At 44.8% G+C, this 24,772-nt stretch overlaps 1 protein-coding gene across 2 annotated transcripts in view; it reads left to right on the top strand.

The window, feature by feature from the left end:
* POLRMT (RNA polymerase mitochondrial) overlaps nucleotides 1-24,772 on the top strand; it is a 96,028-nt gene that overhangs the window by 40,039 nt on the left and 31,217 nt on the right. For both annotated transcript variants that reach the window (XM_083181063.1, XM_083181053.1), the window contains 4 exons: nucleotides 6,609-6,779; nucleotides 7,331-7,570; nucleotides 21,071-21,856; nucleotides 21,937-22,059. In XM_083181063.1, coding sequence (XP_083037189.1) covers nucleotides 6,609-6,779; nucleotides 7,331-7,570; nucleotides 21,071-21,856; nucleotides 21,937-22,059 — 1,320 coding nt within the window. The remainder of the gene's footprint in view (nucleotides 1-6,608; nucleotides 6,780-7,330; nucleotides 7,571-21,070; nucleotides 21,857-21,936; nucleotides 22,060-24,772) is intronic.

The following is a 24,772-nucleotide window of genomic DNA, read 5'->3' on the forward strand; positions in this document are numbered from 1 at the left end:
ATGGAAAACACAAATGATGTGGCACTTTTCAGACAATATTTGAAATCTGATGATATCATGCAAAATCGTTCTAGTACATGGGGGTCTTTAGTCTAGTGCAAGCATTAAAAAAAAAAAGCTTGAAAAAGCTGCACTCAGCAGCGAAACGCGTCGGCACAGGCACCCAGCCGCTCCACCTACAATCGCTGCTATTCCTAGACATCACCCATAATCACTGTGGAGGTTCTAAGCTGAGATTACAATTGGGGAACCAGACTACCCTTGGCCACTTTGCATCAAGGAAGCGGGGTACCATCTATCTGAAGGAACGCCACCTCTCTAAGGTACCCGCCTCGACTACTAAGTGGACCACCTACGGCTTCGGATAATCCAATCGGGAGAAAGATCATCCCCGTTATCAATTTGGAGGAAGCATCGTAAGGGACCGTACATTGCTTGTCTGGAGGACTTTCCATCGACCCCCCCCCCCCCCCTCTCCCCACTATGAACTGTGGGTCCACTATAAGGTGATATCATAACTATTGGACGCAGCATTTTCAAATACCTGTTCCTTTTAATGTTATGTTTTATGCATATCCGTGCAACCTTTTAGTGTTATAATTGCATTAATTAAAAGTGTTTTTTACATTTATCACCAGTCTTTTTCTGCCATCAATTTAGCGCAATCGTTTCCCCCTTTTTTTCACAGTGTGAGGCTTCCAGGGGAAGTTCCTCACACTGACAGAGCAGCAGGTGCTGAGAGAAGCGCGTCCAGTCAGCTCAACACAGCGCTTAAACATCCTCACAAGTGAGGTTTCATGGACCCTAGGGGACCTCGTAGCCGGCTCCCTGCATAGGCGGGTATCATGGGTGACGGGCATCCCCCGATGGTGGCCGCCATCTTGGATGGGTTTACAGGCTGAACTCTGAGGAGATTGCAGCCTGTTACAGGAACTCAGCGCTGCTGGGCAATTCCATGTGGTCCCCATTGAAGGGGAGACACAGGAGCGGCTCACAGGGGGAAAAAGGTGCCAAAGAGCCTCCCACCCCGCTGTAGCAGGGACTTTGGTCTTTTCCTTCACAATGCCCAGGCGCCCTTTCATTTCATTCAGTTTCTTCAGAGGCGACGCCATCCCCGGTGACCACAAAGGGTCAGAAAGCAGACTGATAAGTACACTGGTATATACTGTATATTGCCTTAGTACAAATGCCTGACAGTGCACTGTGATAACATCATGACAGAAAGGTGTAATGCTGCTTTGTTTCCTTTTGGGGATGGAGCGTCAGCCATGTTAACTAACTGCAAATTTTATGGTCTAAAATTAACTCCCGAACAGATGGACCATGGGGATATTTGCCCTGCATGCAAATCTGTGCCCAGTGGGGTGCAAGTCCAGATGGCTGAGCAACTGGAGCCTGCGTGGGCAGCTGCTCTGGGAAGGTCTGTGTCTGCCTTAGTACAGGCTTTGAATAGACAGAGAGATGAGTTGGTGAGATTTCCTAGGCCATTGTCATCCTCACAACCTTTGGTTGGTTCAATTCCTCCCTCTCACCGGAACCCTGCATTTATACACGCAATGCAGGCCACTACTCAAAGTGTACACAAGATTAATGCTTTTATGGAGCACTTTACTAAGGAGTCTGAGGTTTCGCCCAGACATTTACCTTTTCCCACCTATCCCTAATATAGACTCTGAGGAGGATGGAGAGTGTGTGGAAGACATGTCATGGGATCAGAGGGATGATCCCATGGTGTTGATTTAGTTTTGGCTGTAAAACAGGCATTGAATTTATCTGAGGTGAATAAGGCTCCCCAACAGGTAGTGTTCAAGAGACAGCGCAGGGACGCAGTCACTTTTCCTTCTGTAGAATGCATTCAAGAATTGTTGGGAGGGGCGTGGAAAACACCTGATAAAAGACTCCTTTTGCTAAAGAGGTTTTTAAGCCTGTACCCCATGCCAGAAGAGCATGTAAAATTGTGGGAAAAGGTCCCACTGGCAGATGCCCCGGTCGCTAGGCTGTCAAAAACGATTGCTATGCCTGTGCAAGGGGGTGCTGCATTTAACGACCCGGTAGATAAAAAGTTAGAGGGTTGCTTAAAAGCAGTTTGAAGGTGTTGGGTTTACTCTCAAACCTATAATTGCTTCTGCCTGGGTCTCCAAGGCCATGCTGGCGTGGGCAAATTCCCTGTGTGCTTTACTGCAGCCGGATTCTGAAGCATTTGCCTTGGCTGAAAAGCTAAAGGCGGTGGTAGAATATACCTGTGAGGCTGGAGAAGAGGGAGTCAAAATGGCTAAGGTGTCATCCATGTGACGGCCAGGAGGGCCTTATGGCTTAAGGCATGGGTCTTCAACCTGTGGCCCTCCAGATGTTGTGAAACTACATGTTCCAACATGCATTGCCACATTTTTTCCTATGAGAGCATGCCAAAATTGTCAGGGCATGCTGGGACATGTAGTTCTACAACATCTGGAGGGCCACAGGTTGAAGACATGTGGCTTAAGGCATGGGATGCCGACAATGAATCCAAGAAGTCTCTTGAGGCATTGGCTTTTAAAGTGAAGTTGCATTTTGGTTCTGAATTGGAATTCCTCATTGAACAGGCAACTGGGGAAAAGAGTACGTTTCTTCCCACGCCGGCAGCCAAATAGGGAACTTCCAGGTTTGCTGCTTTGCGCTCCTCCTTTCGTCCCTCTTTTAGAGGGGATGCTTCCTCCAGAGGACAGTCAGGTAGAGGAAGATTTGTGGCTGGATAAGGAAAAGCTCCCAAGTCCTGTTTTGGTGCCTTCAGAAAAAAGAAGGCTTCCAAGGGGGAGATGAAGCCCTCCGCATGACGGGCCGGAGGCTCCCCGGTCTGGAATCAGAGTGGGGGGTCGCCTCTTACAGTACTGGGACGCTTGGGCTCTATCCACCCAGGATCCTTGGGTTCTCAATGTGGTTTCCCAGGGATACAGGATCAACCTGATGGGCGTTCCCCCAAGGAGGTTTCTGCCTACACCTTTACCCAGGGAGGCACGTTCTCACCTGGAGAAGAGCGTGGTGGTTCCGGTACTGAGGGAGGAAAAGAAGGCGTTTTACTCCATTATTTTATTGGTGCCCAAACCAGACAACTCATTCAGACCAATTCTGAACCTCAAGTCCCCGAATCCCCACCAGGTGGATCACTTCAGAATGGAATCTTTGAGAACAGTTCTCTTGAGCCTGGAGGCGGGAGAATTCCTAGCTTTGGTAGATATTCAAGATGCCTATTTGTATGTGCCTATATGCAAAGAACATCAGTCTTTGCTGCGTTTCGCGATAGGCGATTTATATCTGCAGTTTCGGGCTCTCCCCTTTGGGCTGCCGACAGCTCCAAGGGTGTTAACAAAAATTATGGCGGTCATGGCAGCAGCACTCAGGCTCCGGGGAATTGTAATCTTCCCGTATTTGGATGACCTTTTGTTCAAAGCAGTCAGCAGAGAAGCTGCGGGAAAATCTGTCAGCAGCAATTCAGTTTCTGCAGAGCCATGGGTGGATTTGAAAGTCCCAGCTGTGTCCCACTCAGAGACTTCAGTTTTTGGGAGTCATTCTGGATACGCATCTTCATCATGTATTTCTTCCAGAATCAAAGGCCAGAGACATTTGTCAGTTAGTTTTGACCATTCTGCAGTCGTTCGGTCCGTCAGTATGGCAATGTCTGAAGCTACTGGGCAAAATGGTGGCGACCTTCGAGACCCTTCAGTACTCCAGATTTCACTTGAGGCTGTTCCAATGGAACATCCTTGCATGTTGGTCGGTGAACCCGTCTCCATGAAAATGGAGAAAGTTCTCTTAACTCTGGAATTCCTTACTGTGGTGGAATCCCTCCAGTTGGGGCATTCCCTTCGGTCATGGGATTGATTGGTTGGTGGTCACCACCAACGCCAGTCTCAGGGGCTGGGGAGTAGTTACTCTGAATTTGAGGTTGCAAGGTCTATGGTCCAGTCTGGAGTCCCCTTACCGATCAATGTCCTGGAGCTGCGGGCGGTCTGGAAGACGCTTCTGCAGGCGGAAGAGGTTCTGAGGGGATTTCCCATTCGGATCCAGTCAGACAATGCCACAGCTGTGGCTTATCTGAACCACCAAGGGGGCACACGCAGCAGGATGGCGATGCAGGAAGTGTCTCAGATCTTTGAGTGGGCAGATGCAAATGTTCAGGTCTTATCTGCTGTTTTCATACTGGGAATTCGGAATGTGGAAGCAGATTTTCTCAGCAGAGCAGATCTCCTGCAAGGAGAATGGGCGTTACACTCAGAGGTATTCCAGGAAATTGTGGCTTTTTGGGGAATCCCAGAAGTGGACTTAATGGCGTCCAGACACAATTGTCAGGTATCCAAGTTCTATGCGAGGACCAGGGATCCGTTGGCGTGGGTGGTGGATGCCATGATGGTGTCCTGGAATTTCAACATGGCATATGTCTTCCTGCCATTTCCCATGCTAGGATGGATTTTCCTTTGGAATAAGCCATCAATCATTGAAGGTGTAGTTGCCGGCCTTGTCTGTTTTCTTTCAAAAGAAGGTGGCCTTGTTGCCGGAGGTGCAAACCTTCCTCCAAGGGGTTACCCGTCTTAAACCTCTTTATAGACAACCAGTGGCCCATTGGGATTTATCGCTTGTATTATCTGTTCTACAGAAACCCCCGTTTGAACCGTTAAGGTCGGCTGATCTTAGGTTTCTTACTTGGAAACTGACCTTTTTGTTGGCAATTGCGTCTGCTAGGCGTGTATCTGAATTAGGGGCCTTGTCTTGCAAGTCTCCGTTTTTGGTGTTCCATGATGATAGGGCTGTGTTGAGAACAGTTCCTAAGTTTTTGCCTAAGGTGGTTTCCTCCTTTCATTTAAACCAGGAAATCATTATTCCGGTGTTTAGTCCTCCAGAGGAGGCCAGCAATAGGGACAACTAAAGAAATTGACGTTGTTCACGCCTTGCGCATTTACTGAAGGAGTTTTGTAAAACTGACTTGTTATTGGTTTTGTACGATGTACACAAAAGAGGCTTGCCAGCTTCAAAGCAGACCATTGCTCAATGGTCAAAGTCTGTTATTGCCTTTGCCCACACAAAAGTAGGTAGAGCAGTGCCCTCCAGAATTAATGCTTATACCACCAGGTCGTTTGCTGCCTCTTGGGCTGTGCACCATGGGGCTACGGCAAAGCAAGTATGCAGGGCTGCCACTTGGTCCTCTGTTCACACTATCACCAAATTCTATAGGTTCCACGAGTTTGCATTGGAGGACGCTTCATTTGGGTGAGCAGTGATGAGAACTGCGGGCCTGAGCGTACCCTCCCAAAGGACCGGCTCTTGAACGTCCCATTGTTGAGCTGTGTCACCAGGATGGATGAAAGAGAAAATGGGATTTTTGTAAGAACTTACCGTTCGAATCCCTTTCTCTGAATCCCTACTGCTGACACAGCGATCCCTCCCTTACACTCAGTAAGTAATGCCGTTTCATGTGTTATGTTATGATGGTTATAATTACTTGATTGTGCATATTAATATGTTCAGGCGTGGTACTGAGTTAATGTATCCTAGTGTGCTCTGGAAGTTGAATTGAGGAATGCTGGGATGCAGAAGGGAGGATCCTTCCTCTCAAAGCTTTAGCATAGGTGCCTGTCACAGGGATTCGAATGGTAAGTTCTTACAAAAATCCCCTTTTCATGTCGACATTTTGCTGTGTTGACATTTTGTCAGTGTTGGCCCTTGCACGTTGCCCACTTTAGAGAACTTTTTGGCAGGCTTCCGCACTGGATTCCCCATTGATGTGTCACTCTTCAATTATACGCTTACCTATACAGTCCAATTAATATTCAATAATAATCCAATTCCCCATAGAATAACTTGATTGGCAATGCTGCCAGATATACTATCAAGGGGTTGGTGGTGCTCCAGAGTCACAAACCAATTGAAGTACACAAAGAAAAAAAGACTTGTGTGGTTGGGTTCCACTGGATTCCCCACTGATGTGTACATTTTTGTTTCAACTCATTCCATGTGTATCTAGACATTGTCTAACTCCCGGAACCAACTTGTGTGCAGATGGTATAATCAAACTGACTGCGGGTACTAATTAAGTCAACTGTGCATAAAGATTTATATCCTTAAACCCTGGACTCTTAAGGTGCCTTGAGGACAGAGTTTAACCACCAATTACTTGTGTCTTTCTGCTACTGATTCCTTCTCTTCACAACCAAGCATCTGATTTGCCTTCCTCATTGCTTTGTTAAAAATTGCTTACTGTCCTTAAGTTATCTGTATAGTGATTCCTAGATCCCTTTCATTCTCTGTACTTTCAGTTATAAAGCCGTTAATATTGTACCTTTTTGGGGTTTTGAGAGCCAGTTGCATGATTTTGTATTGTTCTAGATCAGATGCATGAATGTACCACTGACAAAAGTAACTGGATGATGCTGTCATCTCATCGTGGACTTGGAATGTTTCCAGAACCTTTTGCACATAGTCTCTTTAAAGAAACGGACTGATGACCCACACTATTTATGGGCATCTATCTTCCTTTTCTTCCTCTCTTTGTGTTTATATTATTTGTACTTTTAATAATTTTTTGTACTGTTTTATTTGTGCTGCTTTTCTCACCAGCCACCTCTTTGTCTCCTTAGAATCTGTCTAAAATCCCACCTGCAGGGGACTCATTCCTAATGATTTCTAGGGATGTTGGTATGAAAATCTACAACAGGTTCTTAATCCGCAGACAACTGCATGGGAAGTATATGGATAGGATTCAGGATTTATACAAGGAATACAGCCAGTTATTATCCACAGAGGGGAAGGTAAGTGTGATTCGCCATAACTTCTACACACAAAGGGGGTGATTCAGCAGCGATCAGATTGGTTTGAAGTCGGCCCTGTTCGGATGGTGGGGGGGGGGGGGGGGTATGCGCATGCTGAGGCATTAGCACAGGTAGGGGGAGGGAGGGGGCGGAGTAGGGGACCGCCCAGCGTTTTATGGCCCCTGTCCCCTCTTCGGTGGACTCCGACGGAAATAGGTCAGTTAACACTGACTTTTATTTCTGAAGAGTCGAGAAATCAATCGAAAAGATTTCTCTCCACTTCGGCTGCAAACAATGCGATGTGTTCTCGTACAGAGGGGGGGGGGGGTTCGGATGGGTGGTATGCCGTGTTTATGTGCTCGCTGAGCAGCACATGTACGCTGCTTAGCAAGCCATCATGAATTAGGCCTGAAGTGTTGAAAAATGTCTGCAACTGATAGAAGTGTAGATTAAGATGCCTCATCAGCCTTTTAAATGTCATTTTTTAAATGTCATTTTTTTTCTTTTTAGCATCCAAAACCGTAAAATTTTATTTGTCTATTTACATACAGATTTCTGATCAACTACCACGCGAGCTGTGGGAAAATTTGGAACATGAGAAATTTGGTGGGCCATGCTATCCGAATGTACATACCCCCTGGCCTTTTTCCCTGCTGGTGCAAGTGGGCACACACTTAGTGGAGTTAATGGTTCAAACACTAAAACTGAGAAATAATATGTTCAGCCCTCGGAGTGAAGCAAAACTCATCCCAGTGCTATACCACATGTACTCTTTCCGCAGCACACGCCAGGTATCTATTTTATGTACTTGTTTATCATACCTAGTGATAATTAGTTATAGTTTCTCTTTTATAAACGTCAAACGTTCTTTTGCTACACATGAGCATATCCTCAGATCCATCCAAATAGCCCTGTTTTGCACATCTTGAAAAGTGTGAATAACTGCGCCATGTGTTTTTGCTTAATATTTACACTATTTGCATTTTTTTATGCACTGCTGATGCAAGGAGTACACCTGGGATGTGTTCCTTGTGCACCACTTTTGGGTGAGTTCACCTCAAATAATGTCCAAATAAGCCAGAGGACGGGGGCACTATCTTTCGACCAATATGTTTATAAGTGGTATAGTCTGGCAGGGGACGTGAAGTCTCAGCAAATTCCCCTATGAGGCTCGTATTCGCACCTCAGGCTATCCTCAGTCAGAGGCTCCATCCTGGACCTTTAAACTTGCATCCCATAGTGCAAAGAGCTTTCCTTTTTGTGTGTGTGTGTGTGTGTGTGTGTGTGTGTGTGTGTGTGTGTGTGTGTGTGTGTGCGTGTGCGTGGGTGTGTGTGTGTTAGGAGTGGGGACCATTTTTCCTTAGGGTTGTCAGTATTTTTTTTTTTTTTTATGCAATCAGTTTTTATTAGAAATATAGAAATAGTCATACAAACAGTCTTCAGTATAGAACAAAGTAGTGCACTCAAGTACAGTATAAAACATTTGAATGATCCAGTGCAAAATTCAATATACAGTAAACAAGCGTTTCCTTCCCAAGGATCTAGATGACGATTTATCCCGAGCGATGTCCAAACGGCCGAACAGGCCACTGAAGGCTGAATACATATAATGACATAGTATATGACAATAAGTTGTTTAAAGAAGGAAACATAGTGAAGAAAAAAGAGGGGACAGAAGGGGAGAAAAGGGGGGGGGGGGGTGTGAGGAGGCCGCCCAGGGTTCACGAAAGGGCAGGGACCTGTCCTGCCTAGGTTATAGTAGCGTACTCTGGGGATTCCTTGAAGGTGAGCCAGCTCAGCCAAGTGGCAGCAAAAGTCTGCGATGAATCCTTCAGGAAAGAAGTTAGATCTTCCATGGCCATTTATAGGTCAATTCTGCGGAACCAGTGGGAGATAGGGGGAGGTTCCGAAGACCTCCAGTGACATGGTATTACCGCCCTCGCTGCATTCAGTAAGTGCCTAATCAGGGACTTTTTAAATTTAGAAATGGGTAGGTCTACAAGGTTAAATAACCAGAACTCTGGGCAGAAAGGTAAGGAAACACTAGTTATTTTTTCCGCTAGACTATGGATCTGGCGCCAGTATGATTGAATAGATGGGCAGGACCACCATATATGTATATGTGAGCCCTGTGACTGATTACACCTCCAGCAGAGATTGGGTAGCGTTCTATTCATTTGGTGCAGTGTCGACGGACATCTATACCAGCGCGATATAATCTTATATTGGGTTTCTAGTGTCTGTATCGAAGATGAGGAAGCAAAAATATACTTAAAGATCTTAGACCATTGGTCTCCCGACAAATCCCGACCCAGCTCCCTGTTCCATGCCACAGCATAGGCAGGCCTGTCGTCTGCAAGGTTACTTAGGCATATCTGATATAATTTAGAGATCAAGTGTCTTGGGGACTCTTGCGAGAGGATAAGTGATTCAAAAGGAGTGGGTTCCCAACCCTGCTCCCGGACGGGGAGGGAGGAAACATAATGTCTGATCTGGAGGTAAAGCCAGAAGAGGTTCGCCGGGAGGCCAATGTCAGAGCGCAGTTCGGAGAAGGATCTCAACCCTGCTTTGTCTACTAGCTGTCCTAAATAAGATACATCTATCGAGTATCGCGCAGGTAGAGTCCGCAGGGCATTTCCCGGAGGGAACTCAGGGTTATTTATTAGGGGGGTGAGAAGTGAGGTGCCTGATTTAAAATAGGGGAGGTTTCTATACCTTACCCAGCATTGGAGTGTGGGAGTTAAGGTTGGGTGTCGCGTAAGGGGTATCTTCCGAAGCCAGGGTTCAACCCGAGGGGAAATACCCACCGCATGGCCTTCAATGGCAGGCCATTGCTTATGTTGTAGAGGTCTCGTCATCTCCATAATCCTGGAGAGGTGTACCGAGTGGTAATAGCTAAGAAAGTGGGGAAGTTGCAGTCCTCCTCTGTCGCGGCTTTGTATGAGGATTCTTTGGGAGATTCGTGGCCTGCGGTTACCCCAGACAAATTTCCCGACTATACCTTGTAACTCCTTAAAGAAGGAGGATGGGATCATGATCGGGAGGGTCTGCAATAAATACAATACTCTCGGGAGAATGTTCATCTTTACCGTGTTCACTCTGCCCAGCCAAGACAGACGGAGGGCCGACCATTTTGCGAACTCTGCTTTTATATTGGTCAGTTATGGAAGAAAGTTGAGCTGGAAGAGATTGGCGTTATTTTTTGATAGCTGGATGCCCAGGTATTTAAAATGGTCATCACGCCATTGAAATGAGAACGCCTTTTTAAATCCCTCGACTTAATTGCCTGGTGCAGAGATATTCAAGGCAACAGATTTTGAATAGTTAATTTTAAAATTTGATAAGTGAGCAAACCTTTCAAATTCTAGCATCAGGGAAGGCAGAGAGGTGATTGGGTCTGATATTGATGCCAGGAGGTCATCAGCATAAAGAGCGAGCTTATGTTCCGTCCGTCCAACCTCTATGCCCTTAATATCTCCATTCTGTCGGATCGCACGTGCCAATGCCTCTATACATAAAACGAAGATTAAGGGCGAGAGGGGGCAGCCCTGTCGCGTACCATTATTAATTCTAAACGAATCCGAAAGGGCTCCGTTTACTCTCACCCGGGCGGAGGGGGTGCTATACAAGGCAAGGATACGGTAATAGCAACTCGGGCCTAGCCCGATATGTTTAAGTAAGGCTTCCATAAAGGACCAATCTATTCTATCAAAGGCCTTTTCTGCGTCCGTTGACAGAAAGACCACAGGTGCCTTCTGAAGCCCTGCAAAGTGTATTAAGTCAATTGCCTTAGTTGTGTTATCCTTAGCTTCTCGCCCATTAACGAAACCTACCTGATCTCCGTGAACTAGTTCAGGGAGAAGGGATCCCAGACGCTGCGCGATGAGTTTGGCATAAAGTTTCAGGTCTACATTTAGAAGCGAGATTGGCCTATAGCTTGCGCATTGGGCCGGGTCTTTTCCCTCTTTGAGAATTACAGAGATGTGGGCCTCTAGACTTTGGGGTGAAAAACTAGAGTCCTTAGATATAGAATTACAGGCTTTTAAAAAAAGAGGCATTAGGGTCGAGCCAAAGGATTTGTAATAGCTTATTGTAAATCCATCCGGGCCGGGACTCTTTCCGGAAGGAGTGTTCTTGAGGGCCTGTTCAAGCTCTTCTATAGTAAAGGGTTGTTCAAGCCATTGTACATCCACCTCAGAGAGGCGTGGGAAATGGGCCGAAGTCAAGTAATTGTCAATGTCCTGTTTTAGGGTAGTCTTGTCTGGCTGAAGTGAGTCCCCCCTCAAGTTATATAGACGGGTATAAAAGTCTTCAAAGGCCTTCGCGATCTGTGGGAAAGTGTGGGCCTTTTTACCGGTATGATCGACTACATTTTGGACATATGTTTGCGCCCTTTGGGCTCTAAGGGCCTTCGCTAGCATCGAGCCAGGTTTGTTACCCCATAAATAGAATTTGTGCCTACACTTACGAAGTTCTAATTTTGTTTTATCCTGTAGCAATTGATTAAGCGACGATCTGGCCTTAGTTAATTCCCGTAGTACCTTAGGGGAGAGGGAGGTTTTGTGAGAGAGTTCCAGGGTCTTTATTTGTTCTAACAATTCCGCTTTCTTAGCCTCCTTTTCTTTTTTAATCAAGGTTCCCAGCTGTATACATTTTCCCCTAATCACACATTTGTGTGCCTCCCAGATAGATATTGGGGACGCCAGTTCGTTGTCATTGTTGGAAATATAATCCGAAATCACGGAGGCCAGTTCCTTTTTCGCCCTCACATCTGAGAGGAGAAGCTCATTAAAACGCCAAGACCACATCCGCGGGGGAGCGAGGGGAGTCATAATTCTGGCACAGATAGGGGCGTGGTCAGACCATGTAATCTGTCCCACATCACTGCTAGCAAAATGTTGTAGGAACTGGTGGTCCACCAAGAAGTAATCTATCCGGGAGTACACTGAGTGTGGATGTGAGAAATAGGTGTAATCTTTAACAGATGGGTGGTGTACCCTCCACAAGTCTATCAACTGGTGTTCATGGAGAAGCTGTTTAACCTTACGGTGATCACGGAGGCAAGGAGAATTGGGAGGGGGATTACAGTCTATCGATGGGTCTAGTGACCAGTTAAAATCTCCTCCCAATATTAGGCAGCCCTCTCTCAATGGCGCGATAAGACGCAGGACCTTACTAAGGAATTGTCGCTGGTGTACATTGGGGAAGTACACATTAACAAATGTGTATTTTTGAGAGAAAAGTGTGAGTTTGAGTACTTGGCACCGTCCTTCTATTAAATTATGATGGGTAACCTCTGTTGGGTGGAGTCTACGAGACAGTAATATGGCTACTCCTAGGGTCTTACCTAGTGGGTTGTTGCTGGTGTGTATCGCAGGGTAGAAGTGGTTGTATAGTCTAGGTGCAGCGTCTTTTTTTAAATGGGTTTCCTGGATGAAGGCAACGTCGACCTTTTTGGACTTAAGTTCTTTCAGCAAAGTAGACCTTTTTTCCGGTACATTAAGACCTTTTACATTCAGGGAAAAAAGGTTAAGGGTTAGTGCTTTCAGTGTCGACATTTCAAAGAAAATGTGGGGAGGTGAACAGCGAATGGAGGCCTTCCTACCATATCTATGAACCCATAGGGGGCGAGAACCCTGGGCAGGGGGGGAGGGAAGAGGGCAGGAGAAGAGAAAGGAAAGAAGGAAGAGAAGGAAAAACATATAATATATCTATTAACACCAGAATTTGAAAACTCAAAAACAAGATATATGAGAAAAACATAACCACTGGCGGAAACAGCGATGCCATTTATTGACAACGCCATCCAGCAAATGTGTGGTTCACCCATACTGGGGCACGTGTCCGCCGCCTCCCCCGGGCCTAGAACAAAGCCACACTATTTGGAATCTAATATTCCTTAGACTAAAAAAAAAAAAAAAATATATAGCATTGAGAAAATATATCCACGTTGGAGATAAATTATTCCAAGGACACCCATCCTGAAAAGCACCACCCTGTAGATCAGGAGAGAAATCAGCTACTGTACCTCTACTAGGGGAATAGTGAAGGTGGAAATCTAACCCAGGGGTATGCATCATCAGGAAAAGGACCGCCACATCCCTATCTAGTCTTGTAAAGGGCAACAAATAACTTCATCTCAACTACCCGTATCCAAAGTAACTTCATCTCAACTACCCGCACCCAACCAACTGAGGTCTAAATACTGTAAATCCAATAATATCGGGGAGGGTCTCCCAAAGAGTGTAACATAGCTATAAAAGTAATAACATCATTGAGAAACAGATTTCGCACATATAACTCTGTCAATATAAGGTCTTACGCATTCGACCAGTCTTCCATCTCCTCTCAAATGAGCCAGACTAGCAGGTGAGTTCGTGTATCAGGTAACTGCGTCTCGATGGGCCGAGCTGGAAGAAGGAGATGCTCCAGGCTCCCTGCCCGCCACGGCAGCTCACCTGGCGGCAGACGGGGAGGGTCCAGGCGGTTCGTCATGTGAACCCAGTCTGCGAGGTGCGGCTTGGGTATATCCAGGGTCGAGCAGAAGGTGTCTAAGTCGGATGGTTCCTGCAAGATTGCTTGCTTCCCCTCATGTGATGCTTGGACACTGAATGGGAAGCCCCATCGAAATCTTATGTGCTTCTGTTTCAGAAGATCCGTGAGGGGTTTGAGCATACGCCTTTGCTGGAGAGTGCTCCATGAGAGGTCGGGGAAGATATTTATTCTGTCTCCATTGAACTCGATGGCCTCCAGTTTCCGTGACTTGAACAGAATATCCTCTCGTTCTCTGTGGTAGTGCAGCCTGCAAATGACATCACGTGGCTTCTCCGACTGCAAGCCCCGAGGTCTCAGGGCCCGGTGAGCCCGATCGAATAGAATAGGGGTTTCTGGCGCAGCCTCTGTTATCTCATTAAAAATTTTTGTTAGAGCGTCTATCAGACCTGGGCCTTGGATATCTTCTGAGAGTCCACGGACCCGAAGGTTGTTCCTCCTCCCCCTGTTGTCTATATCTTCCAGACGACGCTGGAGAAGTTTTAATTCTTGGGCATGAGTGGCCGTCACCTCACGTAGCTTATCCTGGTAATTTGACAGCGTATCAGTACGGTCCTCTAAAGTTGCAACTCTGTGTGTCGTCTGGGTAAGATCAGATTGGATAGCTGACACCTCCAGTTTGATTGACTCTCGTAGGGACTGTTCAAGATCCAAAAAATCTTTCTTGGACGGAAGGTCCGCTTTTGTGGGTAAAGTGCGGAGATATGTCAGGACCTCAGATAGAGTCACTTCAGGGTTCTGAGGGGGAGATAGGACTGGAGATGACTCCATTTGAAGTGGGTCCCTCGGCGACTGTGAGGCCTCTGAGGAGGGCTGCGAGTCGTCTGCGTGTAAATCAGAGCTTGGAGTGAGATATCGAAATATATTTGGTTGTAGTTGGCTGCCACTTTGGCTTTTGGTCACCGGCGTCTGGGACCCTTTCCTTTTCCCCATATGTAGATAGGGTGCAGGAATCTCTGGGGGTGGGTGTCCTTAATAGATCAGTGGCTTGTCATCATAGTCTAGGTAAAGTGCGCCCAGAGGGAGGTAGCGTCAACACCCCCCCATTTTTGGCGGGTGGCTAGGGGATCATGGCCTGGCAACCAAACTAACTAGAGACTCATTATCACTAGACTCCGTCCGGGAGCCTACACATCGGGCGGCACGTAGTATCAAGGAGATATCCCCCAGGCTTCACAGAGGTCGAGGTGCCACAATGTTTAGTGATATCAACAAAATAGTCAATTTGAGCAAAACAAATGTAGATTATAGCTGGACGCCTTAGCAGGTGATGGCGCACTGGGTATTTGAAGGTTCTAAGTGCAGCTATAACAGGGTGTCAGGTTGGAGGAGTGTGCTGTCGAGAATCTCCACCGGAGGGCACCCCAGGTTCGTTAATGGTATGGGTATACACTGTTTGGAGGTAGCTAATGGGTATCTCCTCAAGAAATAAAGAAATATTTATAGAAGAGAAACCCTAGGTCCTCAGTCAGGCAATGCTAGCATATGATCTTTTATGAGTCTTAAAGTAGGGCAAGCAACCCAGGGATAAATGTCCTCTCAGGGATGTGAATGTCCTTTGTGACAGTGCTCCACCATAGACCTGAAAGGGCAGTCTCAGGGGTCAATAGCAGAGATTGGGGTCACCCACAGTGTGTTTTTCAAACTGTGCTGCCTGAATCCACTTACTGTGTATTTTAGCAGCACCCAGGCTGGGTGATCCGGCGAGGAGTATAGCTGCAGAACTGTGCAGTGGGTGCGCGCTGATCCCCTCGCTAAGATGGCCGCCGTGGCTGTTCTGCAGAGGGATCCGGTGTGTAGGAGCCTTTTAGATATCGCCAGGGGCACCCAGCGACGCTACTCCGTCCTCCAAGCTCCCCGGTGGTTCAGGCGCAGGTCTCCCCCAATACCCGGCATCTACCTTCAATTCGCCGCCCCACACTAAACAGCGGTAGTCAGGGCCGCGAGCGGTCCGGAAATCGAGGCCCCGGCTTCACCCCTTTGAGCAGGCCGCAACCTGCAAGGGCTCGCGGAGAGTCCCCCGGCTCTGCGGCAACGCTCTACGGGATGGCGGGGAGGTAAGGGAGGCACTCTGCTTGAGCTGCGGCGGGTGAGGAGGCTTTAGCGCAGTCCAAACGAGCCGTCCTCCGGGAGCTCCACGGACCCGCATCTTCCCCGCTCGGCAGCCAGGCCACGCCCGTCAGTATTTTATTTATTTCTTCAGTGAACTCTGCTATTGGGGAAAGGTCAGGATTGCTAATTCTGATGTATCTGCCCCTGATCTCCTGTACTCCTTTTCATACCTGGTCATGGACCTCGTGAGTGACTAGGTAGGGGGACACAAGCTGAACAGCTATCGGCTCTGTCTCTCTAACTGAGAGGGGCTTGCTGTCCCTCTCCCAGTTGCTCAGTACCACTGTGCGATGTAGTTTGTGAGGCAAAGGAGTGGTGGAGTGACCCTTTTGAAAGATCTATTTTTATCATTTAAGTCCTCTAAGTTTAAAATTTCCATGGCCCTTAATACCTCATCCAGCACATCCCACACATCCACAGATCAACAGATGTTCAATTTGGGAAATTTGGAGGCAGAGTAAACACCTTGAACTCTGTCATGTTCTTTATACCATTACAATTTTTGCAGTGTGACTGGACACTTATCCTGCTAAGAGTCCACTACTATAAGTGAATACCACTGCAATGAAGTAGTGGACTAAAGGCCCATACACACTGAGCAACTTTGAGTGAACGCAGCTCAGTCTACTTGTCTGAGCTGCTTTCAGTTCCAAAGTTGCCCAGGGTGTACAGGGCAATGATGAGCTGTGAGCGCTGATTCGCTCGTGCATCATCGCTGGCTCAGCGGCTCATCTGCTGGTATTACCAAATAGTAGTCGGTGTCCTGCAATGCTGACAAGCACCAGAACATCCATTACATGTTAAACGCTGAGCTGAGCAGCAGAAAGTTCATCTTTTTATTTCTGATTGAAAGGTGCCTACTTTAAAACTCTCATCCTTCATCCGCTAAACTATGATGAGAGGACAGATTTTATGAGGGATTAACACCTAGTAAATCACTACTTTAGTTGTTTGTTTTTCCCTTTTTTCTCCCTCTTGATTGTGTATTATTACTTACAATACCACCAATTAAGGCTTAAAAAATAGAAGAACATTTCTATAAATCTCTCCTATAGCAGTGTTATTATTTTCTCGAATTGAGAGCGATTAGGCTAATTAAGACAACCTATCTTTTTAATTGATACTTAATTCAATGTTAATGGGTAACTGTTTTGACAAAGAGGCAATTGAAGCAGGGACATTGTATGCAGTTTGAAACAAGCAATTTCCATTAATGTGTGGGTCAATTTATGCCTGCTCAAATAACTTGATTGCACAGTGATTACATTAGCCTATAATTGATACCTGTTATAACTGTATTTGTCTCTTAAATACATTGTTTTCGTATACGTCGGTTCCGCTCTCACTCTACAGCCAGATATCTAATAGCACTGCAATGTTGAAAGATATCAGTGTTACTATTTGGCGAATGTGAGCAGCAGAAGGAACTTTTTCTCCTTGCTTCCAAAGCCTGAGCATCTCCCTAATACTCTCATTTTTCTACCCTGTGTCATGATAGAGGAAAAGCAGATATTGGATGAGAACTCTATAGTCACTTTTCTGTCATTTATACAGACAGAAATACTCAGCAATTATTGATTTATCTGTACCTGCTTATGTACATATGAGAATATTTTTCATCCCTGATTCGTTTCAAGGCTGGAGCAGCAATACAGGCTAAGCACAAATGAAATAAGGACAATAGTCCTCAAAGATTCAGAATCAATATTTTTTGTTTATTGCCAAAGGAAAGGTTCCAATTAAGATTGTCTGTGTGCATGACATGTTTGTAAGTTTGGACCTTTTTATTTTTCTTATCTTTTTAATAAAAGCTATGTTTTAATCTAAACACACCTTGTCAATAAAACAATTAGTTCCCCCAACAAAAATCGTCTATTTCTTTTTGTACTCTTCGGCCCTTACAAATTTCAGGGCTTTGTGCTGACTCAGCTGCCAGAAGTATCTGATTCTGAGTTCTCTGTATCAAAATATGAGGATGTTGGTGGAGGCTCAGGTCTAGAAGACCTTGTCCCAGGGGTAGGGGTTCTGCCACTCACCAAAAAGTGATGGAATTGGTTTTGGCAAGGCTTTAGATAGCCAAGATCTGAAGATTTGGGTAATCTGATGAAACCTTCAGAGATAGCTGCTGCTTTTTTTCTCTTGATATCTCACGTTACACAGTTCCTTGATGAGGTCTGAAAAAGCTGAACTGCTGTTTTTAAGTGCCAAAGCTGTTCATTTTATCCTATACCTTATTGGAGGAAGATTTGGGTAACTGGGAAACTTGTCTCAAGTGGATGTCCCCGTCACTCGGCTGTAAAGGCCATCACTGTGTATTCCTCTTGTAGCATCCTTGAATGATGGCTCAGATCAGAAATCTGAGTAGATCAATTAAGTCAATGTGTGCCTCCAGTCTGTCTTGGTGGCTGTCTGAGCCAATTAGATGAAATTGAGAAATAGGCTGTGCAACTTAGGTGCCCCAGACTAGACTTGTTGCCCTTAGTGGATTTATGTAGAGACATGATGGTGCACATGGTTTGTCCTGCATTTCTGCTTTGACCATGGTAGCTAAGCACACTCTTGATCTTAAATGCTGTTAGGCATACATGGGCTTTGGAAGCTTTTCAGTTGCCAGATTTGTTCTCTTTATAGGTCTTGACAGCATCCATCATGCTACAGAAGATAAGAACGCTATGCTTTGTTATGCCTGAAATGAAACCCAGATGATGACTGTATCCATATCCCTTGTGTCTGCAAGGAGCTTCTCCACCAGGTTACATCACAAGTACTGTACTTGGGGTTTGCAAAGGGATGAGCATCAGGACAGGGCATGTGTCCTGGCCAAAGCCTGCTAGAAAGCAGTCGGCATTATGGGGCTGTTCCCCACTTAAACTCATCTGTGGTATGGTCCCTTCTGCACTGCTTCTGACAGTGGGCAGATATTTCCTTTGATTGGTGGGTGATGTATCATCAAAAGAGATTGTATCATAGACCTCTTCAGCCCTCTACCCATTTTTTTTCCCCCAGGATCATTCATCGAGATGAGGCTAGATGTCTTGTCCTTCGAGGGTCAATATTTTCACTACTAAAGTTGTTTTTTTGCCAGACAAGGCAGGGCCCAGGGTGTTCTTGTTCCTTTAGGCCGATCTTGAACCTCAAAACTCAATTTACATCTGAGGGTTGCCAAGTTCAAGATGGAGTCTAATCATATGGTCATCCATTCCATGGAGCATAAAAGTTTCTTGCTGCCATGGATTTGAAACGTGTACTTCCATATCCCAATCTGGAAAGAGGCATCACTGCCTCCTTAGATTTGATGTGAGCAAGGATCATTATGTGTTCAGGACTGTGCTCTCCAGTCTTGGCCTAAGGTATGCATGTATTCACACAGATAATGCATGTCATGAAAGCGCCTTTGATGTATATGAAAGTGAAAGTTATTCCATTTTTGGACAATCTCCTCATTTAGGCTAGTTCAGAAGCTCTTCTTTCTTATTTACAACTACTGAAACAACAGAACAGCATGGATGGGTGATTAACTTCCAGTGTCCAACCTTCTCCTGTCATAGCACTTGATTTTCTTGGGTCTTCCCTTTGACATCAGATATTGCAAGGTGTTCTTGCCCTGCTTTCTGCCAAGTGGGTAGGTGTTCTGCTCTGCATCAACTTGCAGCAATTAGTCACAGATGTATAAGGCCCATTAGGTTTGTTGGCTTTAACGGCATGGCTGTTGAATCCAATTTTCTCAGAGTTAAAGGCTTCTCTGGTCAGGTTATTCACCCCATGATAAAGGCCAGAAAACCTTCATTGGCCTCAAATTATCATTGCATTTGTAAGATTTATATCTCCAGGTTTGGACAGAATGTTTTTCATTTAACTTGGCTCATCTGCTGTCATTCTTTAAGGACAATTTGGACAGTGGGTTTATTTTCACTGAAGTTTCATGTTTTAAACCTTTTTCTAGCATATATTGGTCACCCCTGAAGCTCAGACTGCTCTTCAGGGTGTTCATTTCTAATTACCCTTTGTTCCCTATTTTTTTCCTGTCTGCACTTCAAAGCCACATTTTGAGTCAACTTTCTGACTTGGAAGACTTAATTTTATTCTGTATATTTAATCTGCTAGATTAGTTTCTGAGTTGGTTTTCTTTCTTTCAAGTCACCATTCCTCATTTTACTTGATGATGTGGTTGGTCTGTGCACCAGAACTTCTTTACAATTAATTATCTTAACAAGGAAACTGTGATTCTGCTCTGAGTGATGACCAAGAAGGCTGCTGTGAGCCTTACATTTAGAGTTTTGTGGATCTTTTTGGTCTGTGTATACTCTCATTCAGGAGGCATCTTTGGAAGGTCTCCATGGTATCCACGGTTTCCCAAATAGGAAAAAAAGAAAATAGGATTTTTGGCACGTAACATTAAATTATTTTCTCTTAATCCATCTGGAACACACTGCTCTCCTTTGCTGTTACACTATGTTGTCACACTCTGGTTTGAGTGTTTTTCTTGTTACATGTATTATCTTTATGTTGTATGGTCTTATTAACGTTCTACTATTGAATGTAGAGAGGGAGATGGTAACATGGAATATTACTTAATCCCCTCTGAAGATTTGCTAAAAGTCATACATGAATTTGTATCATCTCGTTTGGATTACTGCAATACCCTCTACCTTGGTCTACCAGCAAAAGAACTGCACCGATTACAGCTGGTACAAAACACAGCTGCCAGGCTGATAATCAAACAGCCCCTGTTTGAGGCTGTTAACCAAACAGCTCCGTTCTAGCCACCTAACTCCCATTGTCTACTCCCTTAATTGGCTGCCCATAAAATGGCGAATAATTTTCAAGATCAACTTACAGTACTGAGTTTCAAAGCCCTACATGACCAAGGAACCAAGGTACCTGAAGCAGCTTCTGATTCCATACTGTCCCACCCGATTACTGTGATCTGCAGATGAAGGACTTTTAGCAGTACCTAGGATCTCCCATAATTCATCTGGGGCTTGAGCTTTTAGCTATCCGTCTCCAACATTATGGATCTCACTTCCCCGCACAGTTCGAGAGGCTTTCACTCTAGAATGCCTTAAAAACAGACTCAAGACTTGCCTGTTTACTCAAGCATTTCCTTCATTCCCTGAAGTATTGTTTCCGAAAAGCTTTTCTGTACTTCATTGTTTCTGTACTGTGCTGGTTGAGTAATCCTTATCCAAATTATTCCAAAAACCATAGTCTCCGAAATGTACTTTTATTTTATTTTTTTTCTAAACATTTACTGAGGATATCTGTAACTGGCACCACTGGGGACATGATATGTAACTGGCAATAAATATGTGCAAGAAAATGATTTGCTTGGCATTCAAATTCAGTGACTGAGAATAATCAGTTATCTAAAATGCTTCTGGTCCCAAGCATTTTGAATAAGGGATACTCAACCTGTATTACATTCATTCTATCTGTTAAGCGCCTTGAGTCCTATTGGAGAAAGAGCACTATAAAAATAAAATTATTATTATTACAATTACTTCTGAAACCAAAGTTGTACACTCCTTATTTCCCTAGCCAAAAAGTTTTTTCCAGTAAGCATATCTCTAGTAAGTATTCTTGTTTTTGCCATTTATGTACACTAATATTTATTTTATTTTTTTCAGATTGGGCTGATCAAGCCACACCCAATTTACAGCCAAATCATGTTAGATGCAGGAGAGACAGTTCTTACTTTTGAAGCTGCTGTTATGCCAATGTTGTGTCCCCCTTTACCGTGGACATCAGCTCAATTTGGTGCTTACCTACTTTCTCCAATAAAACTTATGCGCTGCACGGACGGAGCAGTGCAACATCAAATGCTGCTGGAAAAATGTCCTCCAGGGCAACTGTACCCAGTGCTAGATTGTCTTAATCAACTAGGGGCATGTGCTTGGCGTATTAACCAACCTATCCTGGATATTATTGTGTCCATCTTTAATGATAAAGGTAGCAATAAGCTTGATATCCCTCCACCACTTTCTGAAGCACCGATGCTACCTATGCAAATGCCTGGAGAGCAGAGCTCCCGCGACAAGGTTTCACATCAAAAAGAGCTGGTACGGTGCCGGAAGAAAGCCTCTGAGATGTTCAGTCTGAGAATGGACGCTCTTTATAAACTATCTATTGCCAATCACTTGAGGGATAAGGTGTTCTGGTTCCCTCACAACATGGACTTCCGTGGCCGCACATATCCCTGCCCTCCATATTTTAATCATCTAGGCAGTGATGTGACACGTGCATTGCTTGTTTTTGCTGAAGGACAGCCACTGGGAATAAGTGGTCTGGATTGGCTGAAGATCCATCTCATCAACCTTACTGGTCTTAAAAAGAAAAGTTCACTCAGGGAAAGAAAGGAATATGCAGATAAAATTATGGAGAACATTCTGGATTCTGCTGATAGACCATTGACTGTAAGTGTTACCACAGGAAACTTTGAGTTCTTATTTTCACTTTTTGTGTCTATATTTTTAAATGTTTCCTTTCTCTACAGGGTAAGAAATGGTGGATGGAAGCAGATGAACCTTGGCAGACGTTGGCATGCTGCATGGAGATTGCAAATGCCTCACGCTCCCCAAACCCAGCTAAATATATCTCTCATGTTCCTGTACATCAGGTACCCTTGCTTTATTACGTAAGGCTATGTTATGAAAAAGTGTGATGAGCGCCACTGTAGGCCTGTTCCATCCCATTTTTGTGGTGGTGGTGTTGGGGGTCCTTCTATCCTCCAGTTACTCCTTCTAGCTCATAACTTCTTAACGATCTCTTTATTCTCTATATTCAAGGTTCCATTCTCTGCTTGCTCTCTTCTGACCTTCCCTCCCTAGGTGATTTCAGTGTGTCTACAGAATCCTCTGCCTATAAACTCCTTACCTTTATATCATCACTTGGTATCATTCAATAGATCAATTTCCCATTCCTCCTCTCTAACAGTTACCACTTCTCCCATAAATTATCCCTCTCACCTTCTCCAACTTTGCATAACCTTGATGCTGTTGACACTGTAGTCTTATTCTTCCTACTCCAATTCAGTTATTTCCACTATTCTGTATCTTGTGCCATGAACAAGCGATTTCCCTCTACAATGTCCCCCTTACTTCTTCTCTTGACTCTGTTTCTCTGGGAATCACTATTCACCCTTGCAGTCAACACATTTCACCATTGGATTCTAAAGGCACCAGATTCCAGCAAATAGCACTTATGAACCTCCGAATGACTGTGGAGGAAATCACACTTTTATCCATATTTTAGTAATCTTACATTTATGCACTCAATCAGCAGTACCACCCTTTTGCTCTTTAAACATTTATTTCATAAACCTCATCTCTTCCCAGTCTTCAAACCCCTATTTGTTCTTCATTGCTTTCAACTCCCTTCTCTGCAATCCCCCTTAGTCTTTCTCATCCGTACTCTTCTGTTCACTTTGCCATTTACTTTGCATGTAAAATGGACTAACCAATAGGACAACACATTTCACCAGACCCTCCATACCCCACCTAGCTTTTCCCAGACCATATCTCCCCATCCATCTTATCAATTCTGACATCTTTCTCACCTTTATCTGGAGATAGTCATGTCCCTGTCTCCCCCGTTCTTAAATAAGCCTCCCTAAATCCGAACACTCTCTCCAACTACTGACTAATCTCTCTCCTCCCATTTGCCTCCAAACTCATGTCGTACTGTCTGAAACCACCTTAGCTCCTTTTTTGTCTTCACCCATTTGCCTGGCTTCCATCCGATGTTCCAGTGAAACTTCCCCCACTTATGGCAGCAGTGACCCTTTGCTGGCCAATTCAAACCCTCTATCGCCTATCCATAATGGGTGGTCTCCTCACTCGTCGCAGTGCTTTTGTAAACTTAACATGTATAAGACTGAGCTTATCACTTTCTGATCATCTTGCATAACCTTACCTTGCTATTTCATTAAGTATTTACAGCACAATCATTCCCTCTAGCCACTAAGGGGTAGATATATATGTGATAAGGGAGGAGAAGTGATAAAGTGCCTGGTACTTTATCCCCAGCCAATCAGCTCCTGACTGTACTATTTTAAACCTAGCCTGTAACTTAACAGTCAGGAGCTGATTGGCCGGTGATATATTACCAGGCACTTTATCACTTCTCCTTCCTTATCACTGCTTCATACATCTACCCCTAAGTTCTCTGTTTTGGATAGCTAGGGCACGGAGGGAGAATAAAATAGTCTGCTGAGCGCAGCGAGACACCGATCCCGAAGCCCGGCGAGTGCAGCGGTACACTTAGTGTCCATGTCGACCTATGTCAACACAGACACCCTAAAAACAATTAAAACTCCTGTCGACCTTTTGACTGTTGACCATATGACTGTCCATGATGAGTCAGTCTATGTTTTATACCATAATCCTCTAGCATACCCAGTGAACCGGCTGAGCAGTGAGACTTACAGTAGCTGTGTGCTTTGATGAGGATCGCAGGAGGTTCACTTTGGCTCATATGTTAATCCATCTTGGTGATATGGTGTCCTGTTTCACCTCTCTGAAGTTATAGCGGCACAATCTGTACATCTACCCATGTTTTTGAAAAAAAAAAACTACAGGAGTTGGTTGGTACTTTTTCTCTGACCACTTTAACTGCATCCAAGGATTAGTACATCGACTTTGTAGTCCTTTAACAAATCTGATTAAGAGAAATCACCTTCAGTAAGTGTAATGAGTCACAATTGATGTTCTATACAACTTGCCATATACTCCTAGTAGCCCAGGTGTGCAAAGCGGGTGGCATGATCAGAACAGTGTGCACTGTGCAACAACTGAGGTTACAAAATAAGGGTGTGGTATGATGCTCAGACAGTCAGGATCGGACGGTCATTAGTCCAACATCTTAATCCCGACTGCCGAGACTCCGACAGGGGGGCAAAGTCCCTATGTCGGGGGTCATCATAGCACTCACCACACAGTATCCCTCTATGGGGGCCATTGACCTATCAGTTGGTTTCCCGACTGTCGGATATTTAAAAGTAATTTGTCAAAGTGCACACATTTTCTTAAAATAGATCGAAATTGAAAGAGGAATAAATGATTTTATAGATCCAGTAGTCTGGTAACAAATTATTGTATATGATGTTTTAGCTCTGTGTTTTAGTACTACCAAAATATTAAGCTAAATGGTAGTGATACTTGCTTCTGTTTTGGACAAAGCATCTAAAATTAAGGTTTTATGATTTCAATGAGGGAACTTTTTTACTAATCTATGGACAGTAATACTTTCTTGTGTTGATTTTGTGGACAGGGGTACCTCTCAGATTGACATTTTTAAGTCATAAATAATTACAGTAGTCTTTGTAAAGTATT

This window comes from Crinia signifera, chromosome 1, assembly GCF_055691185.1.
Source record: "Crinia signifera chromosome 1, ASM5569118v1, whole genome shotgun sequence".
In the NCBI taxonomy this organism is placed as follows: Eukaryota; Metazoa; Chordata; class Amphibia; order Anura; family Myobatrachidae; genus Crinia; species Crinia signifera.